This window comes from Bubalus kerabau, chromosome 16 (assembly GCF_029407905.1).
Source record: "Bubalus kerabau isolate K-KA32 ecotype Philippines breed swamp buffalo chromosome 16, PCC_UOA_SB_1v2, whole genome shotgun sequence".
Lineage (NCBI taxonomy): Eukaryota > Metazoa > Chordata > Mammalia > Artiodactyla > Bovidae > Bubalus > Bubalus kerabau.
The window spans coordinates 67,910,661-67,934,398 of NC_073639.1; the positions used below are offsets into that span (position 1 = coordinate 67,910,661).

General features: G+C 41.7%; 1 protein-coding gene across 1 annotated transcript in view; it reads right to left on the reverse strand.

Moving 5' to 3' along the window:
• MYO1H (myosin IH) overlaps positions 1-23,738 on the reverse strand; it is a 93,418-nt gene that overhangs the window by 58,861 nt on the left and 10,819 nt on the right. The window contains exons 3-4 of the mRNA XM_055550170.1: positions 22,995-23,118; positions 21,881-22,253 (exon numbers count right to left, since the gene is read on the reverse strand). Of these exons, the coding sequence (XP_055406145.1) occupies positions 21,881-21,898 (18 nt within the window). The 5' untranslated portion in view covers positions 21,899-22,253; positions 22,995-23,118. The remainder of the gene's footprint in view (positions 1-21,880; positions 22,254-22,994; positions 23,119-23,738) is intronic.

Genomic DNA, 23,738 nt, shown 5'->3' on the forward strand with positions numbered 1-23,738 from the left:
TGAAGCCAGTCACAGCAGCTCAGTCAGCGGTCAATAAAATTCCAAAAAAATGAAACAGTTATGATGGTCTGTGTCAGAGTATAGCAAACTAGGGCTCGTGGATCGAACCCAGACAGCTGCCTGCTTTTGACGCAACAAAAGAATAAATTTTTTTTAAAGTTGTGAGAAAATTGTATGAAATTCCAATGTCCGTGTCGATTAGCATTTATTGGGCTACAGCCATGATTATCGTGTATGTCTGTCTGTGACTACTTTCCTGCTATGACAGACTTAAGTAGTTGCCAAGGAGGCTGAATGGTCCACAAAATCTAAAATATTTACTATCTGGCCCTTTATAAAAAAAATCTCTGATCCCTACTCTATATCCAGTATAGCATACATGTCTCTAGTCCTTAAGATCCAGGCTTCCAAATCCTTTACATATTTAAAAATTGTAGGCACCAAGAGGAAAAAAAAAAAAAAGTGGAATTTCAAGTATAACCCTTTCCAAACAAATGTTTGATGGTTTATAATGAATCCCTCAAACTTATGGCTAGGCTACTTCTTAATTAAGATCTTTATATCCAGCATTGTTAAATGTTGAAAAATAGGGTCGTTGAGAATGCGAGGTGAGATGGTACCTTTCCAGGCCCTCTGCTGTTTCTTAGCTGCCCAAACACACAAGCAAATTAACTGTGCAAGCAGCAGGCAGCAGTATCTCCAGTAGAACTTAATGAGTGTTTGTTCCATAAACAAATGATGCTTCTAGCTCTCAAGAAAACCATCTGAAGGATGGTACTCAGTGGCAGCCAAAATTTGAATCAAACATACATTAAGAAAGAAAGCAAGGTCTGATACTTTAATTCAAGGGGGAGTCTCAGCTGTGGAAAGGATAAGGATCAAACTTGAATGATAAGAGCATTATCATATTGTACGTTTTTTTGCATCCGATTTGCTCAACGGCTGAAATGCGGGACTATCTTTTCATGTAATGACAAGAAGACTGTCAGCTTTTGGTTATTCCACTGCAGCCTCTTAATCACTACTGAATGTGTATAATTATGAATATCAGTAAACAGAATAACGCTTCTAAATTACCTTAGGGATTAGATGGTCTCCTAGTAAGAATTAGAACAGTTCACAGAGTTTTAATTGCCTCATGGGAGTTCCAGGTGAAGAAAGAAATGGCCATGCAACTGCATACATTTTTTTCAGCAAAAAATCAATTGCAAGGGCTAGATTTCTCTTACTACTTCCCAACAATAAGTAAATAAATTAGACCAATAAATACAGCAAAAAGATCTTGGATGCTTACTGCATTTTTTCCCCTTCATACACATTCCTTTTTTTTTTTTTTAATTGAGGTGCAACTGACATATAGAATTATATTAGTTTCAGGTGTACAAGGTAACGATTTTTTAATACATTGTGAAATGGTCACCATAAAGTCTAGCTAACAGCCATCGACTTACATAGTTATAAAAATTTTTTTCTTTGATGAGAATTTTTACGATCTCTTTTAGCAACTTTCAAATATAACTACAATATTATTAACTATAGTTACCATACTATATAGGACATCCCCATAACTTACTTATTTTATAACTGAAAGTTTGTATCTTTTGATCACTTTCAACCATTTCTCCCAATCTCCAACTCTGGCAACCACCAGTCTCTTCTCTGTATCTATGAGCTTGGGTTTTTGCTTGGTTTTGTTTTTAAGATTCAACATGGAAGCGGAGGATAAATGAGGAGTATGGGATTAACAGATTCATGCTACTATATATATATATACACACACACATATACGTATACACACAATAAATAAACAACAAGGATTTTACTGTATAGCATAGGGAACTATATTCAATATCTTATAATAACCTATAATGAAAAGAATCTGAAAAAAGAATATATATATATAACTGAATCACTTTACTGTATACTTGAAACAAACACAATATTGTAAATCAACTATAGCTCAAGAAAAAAAAGATTCAACATGTAAGTAATATCAGACAGTATCTGTCTTTCTTTGTCTGACTTATTTCACTTGGCAAAATTCCCTCAAGGTCCGTCTATGCTGTCACAAGTGGTAAGATTTCTTTCTTTTTTGTGGCTGAATACTATTCCATTGTGTATTTATACCACATTCTCTTTACCCACTAATCTATAGATGGACACTGGGGTTGCTTCCATGTCTTAACCATTACAAATAATGCTGCAGGTGACTTCCCTGGTGGTCCAGTGGCTAAGACTCTATTCTCCCAATGCAGGGGGCCTGGGTTTGATCCCTGGTCAGGGAACTAGATCCCATAGACTGCAATGAAAAAGATCCTGAGTGTCACAGCTGAAACCTGGCACAGCCAAATAAATATATAAAAATAAATTTTATTCATTCTCCCCCAAACCCCACATGTATATGTATGGCTGAGTCCCTTTGCTGTTCACCTGAAACTACCATGATACAAAATAAGAGGCTTAAAGTTTGAAAAAAAATTTTTTTAATATATTGAAAATTTTAAAAACTAATATGGGAATACCCACATTCCAAAAAAAAGTAATGTTACAATGAATATGGCAGTATATATAGCGCTTTGAATGGAGGATATATATCATAAAAACTTTTAGCCTTTCCTCAAGTCCATGAAAGTTCTTTGAAGTCCCACGTCCCTGAGTTTATGGATGAATTTATAAAAGAAGCATTTTCTTCCCTTGAAGAGAATCTTGTTGGTATTCTCAGATATCTTTCCCTGGAAAGAAATATAGTTCATGGTTTGGGAGCCTTGCAAACACTCAGCAGAAACTAGACATTGACCATGGAGTAATACTAAAACCTATATGGAACAATAAATGATAAAGTGTGGCCCCGGATTTTCCCAGGGTGCCCCCACCTGCTCAGTCCACATTTCTTTGGGGTCAATGAAGAAATTAATAGACATCACAGAATAGACAGCTTTCAGCACAGCTTTTTAAACTATTTGGGGCTTCCCAGGTGGCATAGTGGTAAAGAATCCACCTGCCTATGCAGGAGATTCAAGAGACAGGTTCGATCCCTGAATTGGGATGATCCCCTGGAGGAGGAAATGGCAACCCTCTCCAGTATTCTTGCCTGGACAATTCCATGGACAGAGGAGCCTGGAGGGCTACAGTCCAAAGGGTCACAAAGAGTTGGACATGACTGAACAACTGAGCACGTAAGCAATGAGAACCTACTGTATGGCACAGGGAACTCGACTCAATTCTTTAGTGACAAAGAGGGGATATATGCGTACATGGAGCTGATTCCCATTGCTGTACAGCAGAAACTAACACAACATCGCAAAGCAACTATACTCCAATAAAAACTAAGAAAAAGTAACAAAGTTAAGGAAGGTTGAAGGTAAAGGAAACTATAATTCCCTGGAGGCAACATGCATGTGAAAATTGAGAAAGAAAACTCTAAATACTCTAAGGATGAGAAAAGGGTTCACTGAGGGGGGAAGCAAGAAAGGAAGAAGGGGAGGCTACACATGATTCCTTGGGGACAAATAAACAAGAAATATGCAGCAAATAAAGATCAACATGCACCATTTTTAAAAAAATTTTCTGGATTTTGCTACCTTAAAAAAAAATGGCTGCGTCAGGTCTTAGCTGCAGCCTGTGAACTCTTGGTTGTGGCACGTGGGCTCGAGTTCCCCGACCAGGGACGGAACCTGAGCCCTCTGCATTGGTAGCGCTGTATCTTAGCCTCTGGACCACCAGGGAAATCCTTGAATTTTGCTCTTAACACTGTATGGTTTCTGGGAATTCCCTGACAGTCCAGTGGTTAGGGGGACTTCCCAGGTGGCTAAGTGGGTAAAGAATCTGTCTGCAATGCAGGAGACACAGGTTTGATCCCTGGGTCAGGAAGATCCCCCTGGAGAAGGGCATGGTAACCCACTCCAGTATTGTTACCTGGAGAATCCCACGGACAGAGGAGCCTGGCAGGCTACGGTCCATGGAGTCGTGAAGAATCGGACACGACTGAAGTGACTGAACACGCATGCGTGTGCACACCAGTGGTTAGGGCTCAGCACTTCCACTGCAGGAGCCTGGGTTCAATACCTGGTTGGGGTATTGGACCCTCAAGCTGTGCTGGGCAGCCAAAAGGGAAAAAAGAAACTCGGAATGGCTTCTGATGCGAAAAAGCAGGGAAAAAAGTATGAAAAGTATGCTTATTAAATAGGCAACTATTAAAAGCTCCCATAAATATAGCTCTTTTAAAATACTATCCTCTCTTTTCTGTTATCTGATTATAAAAGAATTATACATACATGTTAGACGTTCTGGGAAAACATGATAAGGAGAATAAAAATTATCCAAAATCCCACCACTCAGAAACTACCACTGTTTTCCTTTTGAAATATTCCTTCTAATCTTTCCCACCCCTGTGTGTGTGTGTACATAAAGATACTGGGACACTGTTTTATTTGTGATTTGGTATCATTTTTCTAAAATAACGTGATTAATCTTCATAAATTAAGAATGACACTATAACATATCACATAGTGTAAAATCATCTGAGGGGCTTTCCTGGTGGCCCACTGGTTAAGAATCCACCTGCCAATGCAGGGCACATGGGTTTGATCCCTGGTTCGGGAAGATCCCACATGCCGCAGGGCAACTAAGCCCGTGTGCCTCAACTACCGAAGCCTGCGAGCCCAGAGCCCACGCTCTGGAACACAAGAAGTCACCACAATGAGAAGCCCGTGTACTGCAACCAAGAGTAGCCCTCTCACTGCACCTAGAGAAAGCCTGAGTGCAGCTACGAAGACCCAGTGCAGCTATAATTAATCAGTTAAGTTTTTAAAAATCTTCTGGAATTGAAATGTGCAGAATTACAAGGTTAGAAATCAAAGTTCAGGCAATTCAGTTCATTTCCTAGTAAGTTCTATGGACTCCAGTGTTTTATTTTAAGCCTTATGACCAAGTACCCCTGATAGCCAGGACTTTGGCTCAGAGGTTAAAGCGTCTGCCTGCAATGCAGGAGACCTGGGTTCGATCCCTGGGTCGGGAAGATCCCCTGGAGAAGGAAATGGCAACCCACTCCAGTACTCTTGCCTGGAGAATCCCATGGGCGGAGGAGCCTGGTGGGCTACAGTCCATGGGGTCGCAAAGAGTCGGACATGACTGAGCGACTTCACTTTCCTTTCACCCCTGATATGAAAGTATTAGTATTGAGAACTAGAATTATTTTCATCATACATGTCATCTTTGAAAGACTCCATTAAAAGTAGAATTCTGAACAGAGCCAGAGTTCTGTGATAACAAAGAATCTAGCACTGAAAACAGAGAAAATCCTACATCTTCTCAACTGTATTGAAAGCCTCTTCTTGTTCTGCTAGTAAAACTTAAATTCTGAAACAAGGAAAGAGAGAGCATGTGTCATCTGACAGAATCCTGAATATCTAGAAAACCATACAGGAGAGGAAACAGCTTTATTTTATCTAAATGACCATGATGGATAAACAGCATAATTGGAACCAACTTCTCTGACCAGCATAGACTCATGTGTTCTAGATTCAAGCAGAGACAATTTTATAGAACCTGCTGAAACTATTGGAAACATTGATCCTAGAATCTGTATTGTCAATTTAAGAAGCAAACTATCACATTGCCAATTTGAGTGATCCTATTAAATAGGAATATGAGCACAATCAACATAATTGTAATTATGGAGTTTTCTTATTTTTTTGATTTTTAAAAGTTTATTTTTTTGGCCATGCCATGCAGCATGCAGGATCTTAGTTCCCTGTCCAGGGATTGAACTTGTATGCCCTGCAGCAGAAGCGCAGAGTCTTAACCACTGGACTCCTAGAGAAGTCTCTTATTTTTTCAAAAGAGCACAGCAGTTGATTGACGGGCAAATATTTTCTGAGCATCTACTGTGTGCAAAGCACTATGAGAGGTATCTGGCCCCCAGGAACTCACGACCCCTAGAGAAATAAAACACAATTACAGGAACAGGGAACAAGACGACAGACCTGGACTCAGTGCTAACCTTTCCGATGACTTTTCTCTGATTCTAGTCAAAAATGGTTAACTAGAAAGTTACTTAAAATAGTGTCATTAAGTTTCTGCTGTCAAACTCTGATATTGTTTTTCTTCAAGATTTCAGGATAAAATATTTATTTTGTTAGTCAAAAGGTAAGATAATGGGAGTTGACTGGAGGAAAGGCATCCATAAGAGTTTTTCATAGTAGTGATGTGAAAACACACAGTCTGGCTTGGATGCAGCTTCGCTTTAAAAATAAGTCATACAATACACATACGGCTGATTAATGTTGAGGCTTGACGGAAAACAACAAAATTCTGTAAAGCAATTATCCTTCAATTAAAAAATAAATTAATTAAAAAAATAAGTCATACCAAAATTAGTGGGCAAAATGAAATTACTTGAAATGCGATCTAAGAGGCGGCTTATGTTCCCCCATCGAGGATGGAACCTGCGTGGAGTTCAGGGAACCTGCAGGAACCCCTGCGGAGGAAATGTAGAGTCTTAACCTCTGGACCTCCTGGGAAATCCCCAGAATAAATACGCTTGATTGTGATGGTTGGTCCATGGATCAACAAATGTGATAAAATAGCATAGAACCACCCCTGCACATCATACAATGTCATTTGTCCTGGTTTAAATATTGTACTATGTAAGACGTAACCACAGAGCAACACTGGATGAATGGTCCAGGGGACCCTCTCTGTGCAATTTCTGCAACTTTTTATAAGCTTATATTTTAAAAAGTTTAAAAATTACCTATTGCATTTCGACTCTTTGATGTGTCATAAAGACCCTTACTCCTTGGAAGAAAAGCTATGACAAACCTAGACAGCTTATTAAAAAGTAGAGACATCCCTTTGCCAGCAAAGGTCTGTCTAGTCAAAGCTATGGTTTTTCTAATAGTCATGTATCCTCGTCAGAGTCGGACCATAAAGAAGGCTGAGTGCCAAGAACTAATGCCTTTGAACTGCGGTGTTAGAGAAGACTCTTGAGAGTCCCTTGGACAGCAAGGAGATCAAACCAGTCCATCCTAAAGGAAACCAACCCTGAATATTTACTGAAAGGACTGATGCTGAAGCTGAATCTCCAATACTTTGGCCACCAGATGCAAAGAGCCAATTCATTGGAAAAGACCCTGATGCTGGGAAAGACAGGGCAGGAGGAGAAGGGGACGACAGAGGATGAGATGGTAGGATGGTATCATTGACTCAATGGACATGAGTTTGAGCAAACTCCAGGAGACAGTGAAGGACAGGGGAGCTGGGCATGCTGCAATCCATGGGGTCACAAAGAGTTGGACACAACTTAGTGACTGAACAACAACAACAACAAAGGCACGAAAATATATAAAGTCACAAAATATATTTGAACTCATGGCAAGGTACTTATCTGAAACATGGTGAAAGCCATCCTCTATAAACATGAATGTAAATCATGAGTCTCTTCCTTATTATCTGACGGGAGAGCTTTCTGATTTCTGACCAAGTTCCCTACAATTCAATTAACTTGGAGGAAAGCGGCAACTGACCAGATGATTTGCATAAAGTGAGCAGCATATGGAAATAGCCGTACACGAATGATGCCCAATCAAGTGGCAGGAAGTGAGTGCTCAGTTATCATCAGCATCATTATTCAAGTGATGCTTCACTGTGCTTCGCTCATCAAACCCAGCTCCCCCGAGATCATTTCTAAATGGCTCCATCTCTAATATTTCCAAAAAGGCTTTAACTTTTCATTTTGAAATAATTATAGACTCATAAGAAGTTACAACAATAATACAGAGATATCCCATGTAACCTTTACCCAAGTCCTCCCAAAGTAAAATAACTTTAGTACTAGAAAATTGACATGGGACAATCTTCAGGTTTTATTTGGGGTTTTTACATGCACTCATGTGTGTGTTCTGTGTAATTTTATCACATGTATGTAACCACGACAATCTAGACACAGAATTGCTCCATTATCCCTAAAGATATGCTACCCTGTACAGTCATACCAAACATCCTCTCTCTAATTCCTGGCAATGAGGAGTCTGTTTTCCATCTCTGTAATCATAACATTTCAAAAATTATATGAAGACATGCAGTATATAACCTTTTGACGTCTTTTTTCACTCAGCATGATGCCTTTGAAATCCATCCAACAACTTGGATGGATCAATAGTTTGCTCTTTTTAAAAAATTTTTATTATGGAGCAGTATTCCATTCCAATAGTGGTTTACCAAGGGAATCGGAGAATCAATTCAGCATTTAAGGAAGGAAAGCTTCCTTCATAAAAAAAAAAATATATATATTTATATATAAAATTATTTTATATATATATATAACTATGGGTTGGCTAAAAAGTTCATTTGGGTTCTCTATAAGATGTTATGGAAAAGCTCAAATGAGCTTTTTGGCCAACTCAATACATGTAGATACATCTGTGTGAATTTCTATGTAAATTTCACATGGTCACGACAATAGAAAGGGCCACACATGACCTTGCTTGAGGACGGTCTGCCTGTATCCTTTCCTCTGCAGGACCCTGAACATTCCTCTCCACCAATCAACCAAATTATTTCACCCAGCGAATCATGCTTCCTAGAGCTCCTATTTTGAGATATAATGCAGGAATGGCAGGCGAAACTAGGACCTCTGGGCATTCAAATGCGTTTTCGGTAAAGGACTGTGCCATTTGGAGTTCTCAGTTGCCAAGGCGACAGTATTAGGTGCTATAGAAATGGACCACGGCCTGAATGGCTCGATGACAGGCTGTATCTAGAGTTTCTTCACTGCAGGAGAGCTCTGTGGCCAGCTACTGAATTATTCTAACTCATATATAAGCATTTCTGTAACCTTTGTGGCTGTCTAGAGAAGGAGAAATAATCTTTTGACAAATAATTTTTTTTGAATAGATAATACATAAGATGGTTGTACCAAAAAAAAAAAAAAAGAACCAGGGGAAAAAATTGTCTTTCTAGATCTTACACCTTTAATTAATTCCTAGGAAAAGGCAATAGGTCTGACACTCAAATTCTGTCTTCTACTACCCCCAGAGAATTTTTTCATGGTATACAGGCCAATGAAAATAGTTCAGTTTTCGTTTTCTGAAGGTGATTTTTACCTGAGATAATTTGATGTTACCACATCTAAGAGTAAACACAATACATAAAAAAGAAAATTTACAAGTAGTCTTACACCTAAGGGCCAAAATTACCTATGATTTTCTTCACTATTAGGTCACTATCTATTATGTAAGGCTCTACCTGGGCTGCTCAACACAGTAGCCACTGGCCGCACGTAGCTTTTAGGATAAAGTCAAATTTAAAATTTAGTTCTTCGGTCACACTGGCCACATCGCAAACATTGAACTGATAACTCGTTGGACATTGAGAATATAGACCATTTCATCATGACAGTACATCAGATTGACAGTTCTGCTCTGAACCAGTTGAAAGGAATTTGTAACACCCTCCACTACAGTCCTCAATGGTCACGTCTCCCCCAGCCAGCAAAAGGGGGCATCCAATTGGGTCACATTAGGTGAAATTTTCACCAATTTCAGAATCTTATCCATGAGCCTCTTCCCATGCCTATCAGAAGCCCAGGTATTATTGCATTTCAGCGGCTCCAGGTAGAGGCTGCCACCTCCGAGTCCCATTACCTTGGATCCCATCCTGCTTGGAAGAGACCGGATTGTTAGCAATTATTCCACTTGAGCCATTCAAAGCCTGCTTCCCCGTGGTGTATGCTCCCTCGGCGTGTGATGCTGGACAGCAACGTATGAGGTGATTCTACCTCGATGGGCGGAGCAGTATTCATAATTTATCACTGCATCCTATGGCCACCCACCTGCGGGCGCACAGGGCTGCCGGGGAGTGATAAGAACTGGAAACCGAACCTCCTTCGAGATTACGTTACAGCTATTGCTGATCTCTGATTAGTCACTTACATTCCTGACAGGTCACCGTCAGGTCCCAGATGAGCTCCGCTTAAAAAAAGAAAAAAAGTAAAAATTCTCTCGACTTGATCCAGCTCAGCAGCTTGGAACCCCGTCTTGACTCCCTTTGGAAAACTTTACGTCCTCCAACTTCAGGGAAGCAAGGCGACAGGGTGACTTCAAGATCCAGAATACAGAGATTCTGGCTATCCCAAGATTTCTTCTATTTTCATTTTATTAATTTTCAGAAGTAAATAGAATGTACATGTGCCTCATTTAAAAAATTATAATGTTCAGATAGCTATGAAACAGAAACAGGCTCAAGGGCACAGAGAACAGACTTCTGGTTGCCAAGGGGGAGGGAATGGGGGAGGGAAGGATTGAGAGTTTGGGGTTAGCAGATGCAAACTGTTACATATGGTTTCAGTGTAGCAGGGTCAGGACTAAGGTGTGATAAGTGTCTCATGGGTGCACAATTTAAGAGGGTGTCTAAAAACTCAGTAATTGCTTCAATCAGCTTGGGCCATCATAACAAAATACCACAGGCTAGGTGGCTTCAACAGCAGAAATTCAACTTCACTGTCTCTCCACCTTTTTACTCTACATGAGCACATGCTAAGTCACTTCAGTCATGTCTAACTCTTTGTGACTCTATGGACTGTATCCTGCCAGGCTCCTCTGTCCATGGGATTTCCTAGGCAAAAATACAGGAATGGGTTACCATGCTCTCCTCCAAGGGATCTTCCCAACCCAGGGATCGGATCCACATCTCTGTGTCTCCTGCATTGGTAGGTGGGTTCTTTATCACTAGCAGCACCTGGGAAGTCCCCTTTTCACTTTTTTACTCTATCCAGGCCCTCAAAGGATTGGGTGATGCCCATCCACGTTACTGAGGGCTCAGTGGTAAAGAATCTGTCTGCCAATGTAGAAGAGTCAAGTTCGATCCCTGGGTCAGGAAGATCCCTTGGAGGAGGAAATGGCAACCCACTCCGGTGTTCTTGCCTGGAGAATCCCATGGACAGAGGAGCCTGGTGGTCCATGGGGTCTCAAAGAATCAGACATGAGCTAGCAACTAAACAACAACAATCAATTCAAATACTAATCTCTTCTAGGAACACTCGAACAGACGGACCCAAGAATTACATTTACCACATACCTGGGCATCCCTTAGCCCTGGCAAGTTGACACATAAAATTAACCATCATGCCTGATAAGAATTTTCTCAGTCAAATATGAATAACCTAATTTTGCAGAGTAGTAAAATATATATTTGAGAATCCAAGTAACTCGCTAAGGTCAAGGTCACACAGTTGGCGACATAGATAGACATGGCAAGCCAGTATTCTTAACCACTGTGGCCGATGCTGGGAAAAGGTACCCAGTTCTCATTTAGCAGGTTCTGGCATAATCAGAGCAAAAACCCTCTCATCGTTTCTTTTTCTTTTCTATTCTGGTGCCCTTGGGCTACATTTAAGGTGTGGCACCAGCATTTTACAGCCATCTTAGTAAACACGGAGTCAAGCTAGAATCCCTGGTGGGCCCTGAATCCAGGGGGAAATTTTGATGAGGTACGGAATATCTTCCAACAGCCTGCATATTGACAGAAAGGAGGAAAACTGTTTTGCAAAAGCCGAACGTTCACTCAGGTTTTTCCATAAGATGTTATGGAAAGGAACTTTTGGGCCAACTCAGTAATTATACAGTGGAGAAATCAGACCAGCACCTCTGCTGGGTGCAAAAGTTAGCATCATCAGCAAGGAGCAAACAAACATTGTGAACCTTCAGATTTGATTCCCTGAGAAAGCATCACCTCTGCAATAACGTGGACAGAACATATAACTGGAGTCAAATCGCCAGGAAACATCAGCCAAACACACCAGATGAATGAGGTTCTATTAATCAAATGGGGTGAGAGGGACTGTATTCTTCCTAAACGTCTATGTTACCAAACCCAGGCAAGGCTGCAAAAAAGTTCCAGGTTAAAGAAAGCTAAAGAGCCCTGACAACTAAACACGAAATCTGACCCTCGATTCAATCCTGCACTGGAGAGGAAAAGATGATAGAAAGAAGTCATTTCAGGACTTCCCTGGTGGGCCAGCGGCTGAGACTCTGTGCTCCCAACACAGGGGGCCCAGGTTCGCTCACTGGTCAGGGAACTAAGATCCCACATGCTGCAACTAAGAGTTTGCATGAAAGTGAAAGTGAAAAGTGAAAACCACTCAGTCGTGTCTGACTCTTTGCGACCCCATGGACTATACAGTCCATGGAATTCTCCAGGCCAGAATATTGGAGTGGGTAGCCTATCCCTTCTCCACGGGATCTTCCCAAGCTGGGGATCGAACTCAGGTCTCCCACATTGTAGGCAGATTTTTTACCCGCTGAGCTACCAGGGAAGACCCAAGAGTTCCCACACGCTGCAACAAATATGGAATATCCTGCATACTACAATTAAGACCCAGCATAGCAGAATAAATAAATATTTAAAAAGAAAAGAAAATGACTTTGAGGTAAAGGGAGCACCAAGGATAAAGCAAATGGTATGAACTTCTCCCAATAAGGGAAGCTGGGTGAAGGGTGTATGGGTCTTCTTTGCACTGTTCTTATTCTTGTAAGTTTCAACATTAAGAAGAAAAAGAAAAAAGTGACATAAAACCATTCTTCCTTTTGACTCTAGGTTTGGTTTTAGTATGTTTCTGATAATTATAAGGCTGATTATATTGGTCATATTCCTAAAGAAATTCCTCAATACCCTTTTAGTGTTCTGGCCACTGAATTCCATCATGGGGAATGAAATTCAGTTCCATACATTGAGTTCCCTACATACACCTTGAGCAATTCTTGGGACACCAGTTGTGTGTCCTGTGATTCGACTCCATGCTGACACTATCTACCCACAGGTAACGTCAAATCCCATAGGTTAGGGGTTCAGTCCTATAAGACTGCCCACCCCAGCCCCCAGTGCTGATGCCAGTCCAAGTCCAGGCTGTTACCTGTACTTCTAGCCAACTAGCTATAAACCAGAGGTTCAGTTAACTTGCTAGAGTGGCTCACAGAATTCAGAGAAACCTATTATGGACTAGATCACTGGTTCATTATAAAAGAATGTAACTCAGGGAACAGCCAGATAAAAGGGCCTGGCATGTGGGAAGGCAGCGTGACGTTCCACGTCCATCCTCTCCAAATCTCCACGTGTTTGCCGATCTGGAAGTTCTCTGATCCCTGATCCTTTTGGGGTTTTTATCAAGGCTTCACTACACAGGCATGATTGTGCCAATTAATCTCACCACCCAGTTCTACAATAATTAAATCACCAGTCCCTGTAGTCATTGCCTTTCAACACACCCTGAAAGGAATTCAGGGTGGAGATCAGGAATGAGGCATTCTGTGCTCTGGGAAAATTGGCAAAACACACCTTCAGTTAGATATTTTCAGGAGAAAGTTCGTATGTTCCTGAATTTCATACTTAGAAAAGCACTAAAATCATTAATCAAAATATCTATTCCTTGTGACCAGCAGCAACTTTCCACTGAGACATGGGCTTGAGTTCAGTATCCTTAGCTAAAATCACACATATGCTGATGTCCCCTTATACCTCTTTGGAATAGCTTCTCAGAGTCTTTGAAAAGCTGTCTCCCAGGCTAGAGTCTTCATTCAGTAAAGACACTGAATATACTCCACTCACAGCTTTTACGTTGCACCTTTTCTCCCTAAGTTGACAATTGATTAAATCATTGGCCAATGGAGACTGATTCAGCTTCAGTTCAGTTCAGTTGCTCAGTTGTGTCCAACTCTTTGCAACCCCATGGACTGCAGCACACCAGGCTTCCCTGTCCATCACCACCTACTGAAGCTTACTTAAATTCAGGTCCATTGAGTCGGTGATGCCATCCAACCATCACATCCTCTGTTGTCCCCTTCTCCTCCTGCCTTCAATCTTTCCCAGCATCAGGATCGTTTCAAATGAGTCAGTTCTTCACATCAGGTGGCTGAAGTATTGGAGTTTCAGCTTCAGCATCAGTTCTTCCAAAGAATATTCAGGACTGATTTCCTTTAGGTTTGACTGGTTGGATCTCCTTGCGATCCAAGGGACTCTCAAGAGTCTTCTCCAACACCACAGTACAAAAGCATCAATTCTTCAGCACTCAGCTTTCTTTGTAGTCCTCACATCCATACATGACCCCCATATAGTCTCTCACATCCATACATGACCAATGGAAAAACCATAGCTTTGACTAGACGGAACTTTGTTGGCAAAGCAATGTCTCTGCTTTTTAATATTCAGCTTACCAGCCCCTCTTCTGTCCCTAGAGAGGGAAGGTGGGTGCAACCAGCCCCATCCACAGGTTCATCTCCAAATGTACCTCATTAACATAAAAATATGCTTTCTATCACTTATAACACTTAGAAAATTCCAAGGATTTGTGAGCCAGGAACCGTGGATGAAGACAAATATATATATTTGTTATAAATCACAATATCACATCCAAATTGCTTTAACTATTTAACTTTCCTTGTACTTTTCTTTGTTGGCAAAACAAAATAAAAAACCAAAAAATTCCTCCTCCTTCCTACCCACTCCCAACAGGCAAAATTATATCTGAAACTTACCTCTTATCCAAATGTTCTTGCTTGTCTGCTGGCCTTCACAGTATCCAGTGCAGTACCAGGCACAAAAGTACCTCAAAATACCACTTTATAGACTAAAAATTCTCCAAGTCTAAGGTGTGAGTAACATCAGGAAGTAGGATATGACCAACAAAGAACCTAGTCACACTGTGTGCAAACAGTGACAGACTTTATTTTCTTGGGCTCCAAAATCACTGCAGATGGTGACTGCAGCCATGAAATTAAAAGACGCTTACTCCTTGGAAGGAGAGTTATGACCAACCTAGATAGCATATTCAAAAGCAGAGACATTACTTTGCCAACAAATGTCCGTCTAGTCAAGGCTATGGTTTTTCCAGTGGTCATGTATAGGATGTGAGAGTTGGACTATAAGGCAAGCTGAGTGCAGAAGAATTGATGCTTTTGAACTGTGGTGTTGGAGAAGACTCTTGAGAGTCCTTTGGATCGCAAGGAGATCCAACCAGTCAAACCTAAAGGAAATCAGTCCTGGGTGTTCATTGGAGGGACTGATGTTGAAGCTGAAACTCCAATACTTTGGCCACCTGACATGAAGAACTGACTCATTTGAAACGATCCTGATGCTAGGAAAGATTGAGGGCAGGAGGAGAAGGGGACGACAGAGGATGAGATGGTTGGATGGCATCACCGACTCAATGGACATGGTTTTGAGCAAAGTCTGGGAGTTGGTTATGGACAGGGAAGCCAGGCGTGCTGCAGTCCACGGGGCTGCAAAAAGTCAGACATGACTTAGCAACTCAATAGCAACAGCAAGAATATGGCCAATAAAGAACCTAGTCATACTGTGTGGGAAATACGGTATGTCAGAGATACTGATCCTGTCTTTATTTACATTTTTGCTGTTTTATTCATCATTGGATTTTTTGCATTAATTTTGATTTTTTAAAAATATTATTTATGTTGACTATTGACATTTTTGGCAGTCATTTAATTTTACACCTTTGCCTCACCCTAGTTCCAGACCTGCTGATATTCAAAGTTCATTGATTAAAAAAAAAAAAAATCAGAAGCAAACAGAAAAAAAGCATTAGAGAATTCCAGTATGGTTATGTGTCTGGTAGGTTTATTCCCTACAATAACCTGTGAGATAGATCCTGTTATTGTTCCTGAAACAAGGCACAGAGGAGATAAATAACTTGCCCAAAGTCACAAAGCCAGAAAGTCAGCTATAGCACCTGGTTCTTCTATATTCCACATTTTCTTCAAAATGTTTGCTTTATGAAGCATGATTAAGCAAAAATATCATAGCAACTTGGGTTAGTAACAGCTTGAAATGATCTTTTAAGAGTCATGTAATTATCATGACTGATTTTTCAAACATGCTATGAAAATGAAGTTGAAAAGATGTAAAATACACACTAACCTGGGAGTGACCTCTGTTGGGGAATCAGACCCTGGGGCTCTCGTATGGGGGCAGCAAGCCTGGCATCCCTTCTATCTAGCTTTTTGGGGGAATGGTGAATAGGACTTTTCAGGGAGAAATATGGCCAAACACCTCATATATAATCTTCTAAAAAGTGAACTGAGGGACTTCCCTGCTGGTCTACTGTCTACGACACCATGCTCCCAATGCAGGGGGCCCAGGTTTGATCCCTGATCAGAAAACTAGATCCCACATTTCACAACTAAGACCTAGAATAGCCAGTTTTTTTTTAAGTGAATTGAGAAGTTCAGTTCAGTCAGTTCAGTCGCTCAGTCGTGTCTGACTCTTTGGAACCCCATGAATTGCAGCACACCAGGCCTCCCTGTCCATCACCAGCTCCCGGAATTGAGAAGTGCTAGGACCAAAACCAGCAGATTAAGGTCCAGGGAATGTTTTCAATGAATAATTTTTATCAGGGGCACAGTTCTTGAGGCTCCAGCCTACCGTGTTTCCCCTTCACTTGGCTAAGAAATAAAGCCACTTTTTTCTTTTTCCTCCATAAAAAACAAAAACCAAAAAAATAGTTTTATCATGATTTGAGCAAAGTGTTTTCCCATAAATTAGAGACCGTGGGTTATGTTTTTTCTGTCTTGCAAGGGGGCAATTTTCCCCAGTCAACAGACACATGGGAGCTGATTTTGCAGTCATCAACATGTTCTAAGGGCTTCCCTGGTGGCTCAGCTGGTAAAGAATCTGCCTGCAATGCGGGAGACCTGGGTTCGATCCCTGGATTGGGAAGATCCCCTGGAGAAGGGAAAGGCTACCCAGTCCAGTGTTCCGGCCTGGAGAATTCGTGAACTGTACAGTCCATGGGGCCGCAAAGAGTCAGACATGACTGAGTGACTTTCACTAACAGGTTCTACATACGCTGAGGGCAAACAGTGCCTATACTCATAGACATTAACTGCCAGTCCGCAGTTACTTCATTTTCTTCATCAGTAAATATTCATTGAGTGTCCACAGAACAAAAACTCAGGAAGATCTATGACAAATCCCTGTACTTTATATGGTGAATCTGCCATCAAAGGACATAGTGCTGATTCTGACATGTCTCCTGGATGACAAAAGATTTCAGAAGAAGTTTCAAACACCAGAGGGTGGCAGAAAATCCTTATCAGGTTAAGTTGTGTGTCTGCTATAGAACTACAGCTTTTTTTTTTTTTTTTTAATAGTTTTTCCTCCAAATATGAAAATGTTTTGTTTCAAAAACACAGCAATTGGCAGAACGGCACAGTGACTACCCACATACACACTACCCGGGTTCACCCCCTGACACTTCACTCTGTTTCATCATGTAGCTATCCACAAATCCATTTGGGGTGTTCGGTAGTCGCTCAGTCATATCCAACTTTTTGTAACCCCATGGACTATAGCCTGCCAGGCTTCTCTGTTCATGGAATTCTCCAGGCAAGAATACTGGAGTAGGTAGCCATTCCCTTCTCCAGGGGATCTTACCAATCCGGGAATCGAACTCAGGTCTTGGGGGTGTTTGGTGGTACCTTTAAAAAAAATTGCAAACTTCAGTATGCTTCCCCCTGAATATTCTAGCAAGTGCGTCATATCTTAGAGCTCAAGCTTCGTTATGAGTTCCTTTCTTTTCTTTTGTGTTAAAATGTGCATTCAATGAAATGAAATGGACACATTTAAATGTACTAGGAGCTGTGTTTTGACAATTAGATACCCAAACTGCTAGAAGTGATAAAATACACTTGTTGTCCCTGAAGAATGGTGGGTCCAGGGGCTGGGGGAGGCGATGGGGAACTGGTGTTCAGTAGGAACAGAGTTTCAGCAGAGCTATACTATTGAACAAAAGCAACATATCTTCAGCTTTGAAACGGAAGCTACACTCTACACTCGAGAGCAGAAGGGAGAAGTCATTGCAGGGGGACTGAAGGAAATGACCCCTGCCATGTCCATCCATTCCCATCGCGTGAAATTCTATCCTGACTCTTTTTTCTAAAAGATGTAGAACGTTCTCCTGAGGAGCCGAAGCACATAGAACTTCTAACAATTTTTCTTCCAGGGTGGTCTGCCTTTTCCCCAAGAAGCTCTTGGCTCTGAGGAGGGCCCAGACTTTGTGTCTGGATGTTGGGCCAGATGTCTGGGGATTTCAGAGATTCCCACCCGGCATGGGCATGCACTCTCTCAAGAGAGATGACCCAGGCTGCCACTCAGAACTTCTGCCTCCCATGGAAACTCGTCCTCAAGGCCTTCTGAAGTCAACTGAGCTCAAGAAGGAATTATTTGCCATGTTGGATTGTTAAAATATTATAAAAGGTATTATCTGCCATCTTGAATCATTAAGATACGACAGCTGGGATAGCTGAAAGCTCTAAAAATCAACAGGAGACAGATTTTCCTGCAAATTTTCTAAAATGGATTTCCTACCTCAGATACCGACTGACGGACGGTTTAACAATATAGGAATAATAATGAAGAAACACTGAAGTGTATGATAGGTGAAGGATTATTTCATAGTAAATTAGAATAATAAACAAAAAATGGGGGCCCTTTCAACCAGGAAAATCTATCCGTGGCCTAAGACCATGCCCAAAGCAATATTTAGATGACACTTAAGTGAGCAGTCTGTCAAATTATGTCCAGTTTTAAAATATTCATTAATTTTGAAAGAAAAACTTGTACTACATTAAACAAACAAACAAACAACACTTTGACATACACAGAGACCGTCCCAATCCAGTGATTATTTTTGGTTTAACAACCCAAGATGACAACTCTAAAGCTAGGTGAAACAAAGGGATAAAAATAGTGTGATTTCCTGGAAATCCCACAATGCAATTTCACTTTGAACTGGCAAGCAAATATCCAGGCATGATCTGCATGCAAGTGGGTGGCGCTTTGTTCTAGAACGATGGGTCCCAATTAAAAATAATGAGGCTTGTCTCCAGCCGCCAGACCCAATTAGAGATAATAAGGAGTGATAGCTCCAGAAATAGATTCATTTTTCTCTGATAGACGAATTGGGACAGGGGTCTTGCTAGGGGTCACTGGGATAGTCCTGGCAACAAAGCATGGGTCACTCAGGCTTAAGAAGCCCATACGAATCCAGTTATTAAATAAGGAAGTAGGAATAACCCCATACATCGCTCATTCATCAGCCACTTACAACCCAGCACATTCAGATCTACGATGTTAGCCAAACAGGGTGACTATGGACATTAAAACCTTTTTAATAATGACCATATCATTTAAATGATTGCTTTAAAAAAATAATGAAACAGAACATATGTGCTTAATTTCACATATGTCTGTGTATTTTTATGCACAAGTATATATGAGCGCAAAGAGAAGCGAATGAACAACAACAAATACAGGTGCACACATTTGCACTTTTGGAATAATTGTAGACTTGCAGAAAAGTTGCAAAGATGGTACAGAGAGTTCTTGTATAACCTTCACCTAGTCTCTCTCTTCTCTAGCTCCTTGGATAGCAAGGATATCAACTAGCCAATCCTAAAGGAAATCGACCCTGAATATTGAAATCAACACTCCAGCATTCTATCATTGGGAGGACTGATGCTGAAGCTCCAATACTTTGGCCACCTGATGCAAAGAGCCAACTCACTGGAAAAGACCCTGATCCTGGGAAAGAGTGAAGGCAGGAGGAAAAGGGGCCAACAGAGGATGAGATGGCTGGATGGCATCCCCGACTCAGTGGATGTGAGTTTGAGCTGACTCCATTAGACAGCAAAGGACAAGGAAACCTGGAGTGCTGCAGTCCATGGGTCACAAAGAGTCAGACCCAACTTAGTCACTGAATAACAAGAAGTCTCTCTCAGTGTTAGTAGCTTATGTAACCTGGCACGTCTATCACAACTAAGAAATGAAGCTAACCTTACCATCAACTAGACTTACTAGCCTGGGACTGGAAGAAGAGAGATTAAGACGTTGTGATGGGGTCGAAGGAGGGGATCAGGGCTGCAGCAGGAAGTGATGTAGGAGCATACAAACTGCTGGACCCGCGGGGAACCGGGGCAATGATGAAACTGCTCACCAGATGGAAGAGATCACCTGGACAGGTACAGACAGGCAAGCTGTTTGTGCCCACGGTGTCTGATTACCCTCTTTCAGTAAAGGCTGACTCAAGCTGACAGGTACTCAGCACAGAAATGCTTTCCAGACAGAGTCCTTGCCCTGTAATGAAGAACAGTCATCAAGGATACAAACGTCTTGTGTAAGCCTTCAAGAGGAGAACTAAGACATTCTCAGGATGATACATTTGAAAAGATTCAGTGAGAATCCATCATCTTCACCCCTGGTTCCCTGAGCAAGATTTAAAACTCTAATGAAATGACAGCTTTAACGTGTTGAAAGGGGTTGTGGACTTCCTTGGTGGTCCCGTGGTTAAGAATCTGCCTGTCAATGCAGCGGACCATGGGTTTGATCCGTGGTCTGGGAAGTTTCCACATGTCAAAGACAGTTTAGCCTGTGCACCACAACTACTGAAGTCCACACCCTACTGCCTGGCCTCTGCAACGAGAGGGGCCACCGCAGTGAGAAGCCTACTCACTGCAGCTAGAGAATAGCTCCCACTCGCTGCAATTGGAGAAAGCCCGCACTCAGCAACAAAAACCCGGTGCAGCCAAAAATAAATAAAATTTTTGTCTGGCAGAACAACACAATATTGTAAAGCCATTATGCTGCAACTAAAAAGAAATACATTTAAAATAAATAAACACTTGAAAAAGAAAAGGGGTTGGGTTTTGCAAACATATCTTAATCATGAAGGGGGGTGTTTAAAATGTTTGGTAGGTGGGGTTTTCCAAAGATGATCACAATAGTATCTCCTATTCCACCTGCTCTTCTAGATCGCTCCATTCCCCTATCAAAAGATGGAGTCTAATTCTTGCCTTGAATCTAGGTGAGCTTGTGATTCACTTGTAACCGACAGAATGTGGCAGAAAGGACAATGTGTGGCTTCCGGGGCTAGGTCAAAGACACAGCTGCCATTGCAGCAGCTCTGCTGCCCAGCGGCTGCCATGCTGGGTGGAAGCCCAGCTACATGGAGAGGCCACCCGCAGGCTCTCTGGTCGGCAGCCCTAGCCCTCCAGTCTCCTCAGCAAGGGGCCAGATGCGAGAGTAAGCGAGTCTTGGGATAGTGTGAGCCCAGCTATCAAATCACTCCCATCTCAGCATTCCAGTGGACACCAAGGAGCCGAGACAAGCCCTCCCCACTGTTCCCTACTGGAAGTCATCACCCACAGAATTGGTGAGCATAAGGAAAGTGTGGGGTTGCTTTTGACTACTGAATTTGGGGTGGCTTTTTATTGCCCAACAGTAACCAAAACAATGAGGCATATTCTCTCTTGATTGACCTCCATGAACCGAGTCCCAAGACTAGCCACTGCATTCCATCACCTGCTGAACTCAGTGATGACATCCAGGCCTGCGAAACTCTCAAAAGCAGCAGGAGACCTTCAAGAACCTTGCTACCCAAGGTCCAGGAACCAGCAGCCTCAGCACCATCTGGGAGCACTTAGAACTGTACCATCTTAGGCCCCATCCCAGACTTACTGTATCAGCATCTGTCTTTTGATAAGATTCTCAGGTTAAAATATGAGTATAGCAGAATGCACGGCAGATGCTATGCCCAAAGACCAATCAGAGTTCCTTCCTCCCTTGCCTCCTATAAAGGATGGAAATGTCAAATACTGGGTGTTCCAGGCTCCCTTGCAGCTAAGGGAGGCCTCACAGGCCATGCTGAGCCAAAGAGCTACAAGTGGGAGTGCATGGGAGAGGCTTCCAGGAAATAGTTCTAAAGAAGAAAGATGCAATTTACACACAGGCCTTCCAATACATCACTAAACCTTTAAAAAAACATATCTGGTTCTCTGCTTTTAATTGCTGTACAGTGTTCCAACCATAGACTCACCTTGTTCAACCCTTCCATTTCCCTAGTGATGGATACTCCAACTCCAGCTCACAATTGCCTCAAACACCAGCATGATGAACATTTCCAGACATGTTCTCTTTTGAACATACGCACAAGTCCTCACAGGAGTGTATTCCTTGGAGTGAGACTAGTGGGTCGTCAGACACACACGTATGTAATTTCACTGCATTCTGCAAAGCCTTGTTCAAGAATGATCACAGAAGTCAGTTTGTCCTTCCTTCAGTAGTGCCTGATGGCTCCTGTTTCTCTATATCATTGCCATTCCTGGGTACTTTCGGGTTCTACAATCTTTGCCAGTCTCGTGGGTATAAAGTAGTATTCCATTGCTGTTTCCTTTTCTGTTATTGACTATCTGTGAAGTTAGACAGAATGATTAACCAGAAATGTTGATTAGCTAGTCAGAGAGACTTTTTTCATATGCATGAGAGCATTTCTGGCTCTCTGATCTATTCTGTTTCACTGTTCATTTGTGCTTTCATTATGCCTTAAGAGTGTGAATTAATAATTCAGATTGGAATTTTATCAAATGGTGTAATTAAGGAGAACTGACATATTCACAGTGTCAAATTATCACATCCAAATCACTAGGGAAATGCAAATCAAAACTACAATGACATATCAATTCATATTCAGTAGGATGACAATTTTATATATGTGTATACACACACACCGGAGAAGGCAATGGCACCCCACTCCAGTACTCTTGCTTGGAAAATCCCATGGACGGAGGAGCCTATTAGGCTGCAGTCCATGGGGTCGCTAAGAGTCGGACACGACTGAATGACTTCACTTTCACTTTTCACTTTCATGCATTGGAGAAGGAAATGGCAATCCACTCCAGTGTTCTTGCCTGGAGAATCCCAGGGACGGGGGAGCCTGGTGGGCTGCCGTCTATGGGGTCACACAGAGTCGGACACGACTGAAGTGACTTAGCATAGCATAGCATACACACACACACATATATAAAACAATAACAAGTGTTGGTGAAGACACAGAGAAAGTGGAACCCCTGCACTGCTGCTGGGAGTGTAAAGGGGTACAACTGTTATGGCAAAGAGTATGGAAGTCCCCAAAGTGTTAAAAATAGAATTACCATGCAATCCAGCAGTTCCACTTCTGGGTATGTCCAAAAGGCTTCAAAGCAGGGATTCAAACAGATATTTGTACACTCATGTTCTTAGCAGCATTATTCAAAATAGCCAAAAGGTGGAAGCAATCTAAATGTCCATTTATGAGTGAATGGATAAACAAAAAAATGTGGTTATACACACACACACAGATTATTATTCAGCCTTAAAAAGGAAGACAATGCTGACATAGGCTACAACATGGCCAAACCTTACACACATCACACTGAGTGAAATACGCCGAATTCAGCTGGGAGTGCAACAAACGAAAAGGCTTCTGCACAGCAAAGGAAGCTAACAACAAGATGCAAAGGCAACTAACAGATGGGAGAAAATATTCGCAAATCTCATTTGGAGAAGGGAATGGCTACCCACTACAGTATTCTTGCCTGGAAATCCCAGAGACAGAGGAGCCTGGTGGGTTACAGTCCACGGGGTTGCAAAGAGTCAGACACAACTGAGTGACTAACATTAACAACTAACATATCTGATAAGCATTTCATGTCCAAAATATACCAGGAACTCATTCAACTCACAGCGAAAACAAAACAAAACCAGAAAAACTCAATTAGGAAGTGGGCAAAAGACCTGAATAAGCATTTTCCCAAAGAAGATATACAGATGGTCAAAAGGCATGTGAAAAGACACTCAGCATTATTAATCAGCAGGGAAACGGAAATCCAAACTGCAGTGAGTAATTATCTCACACT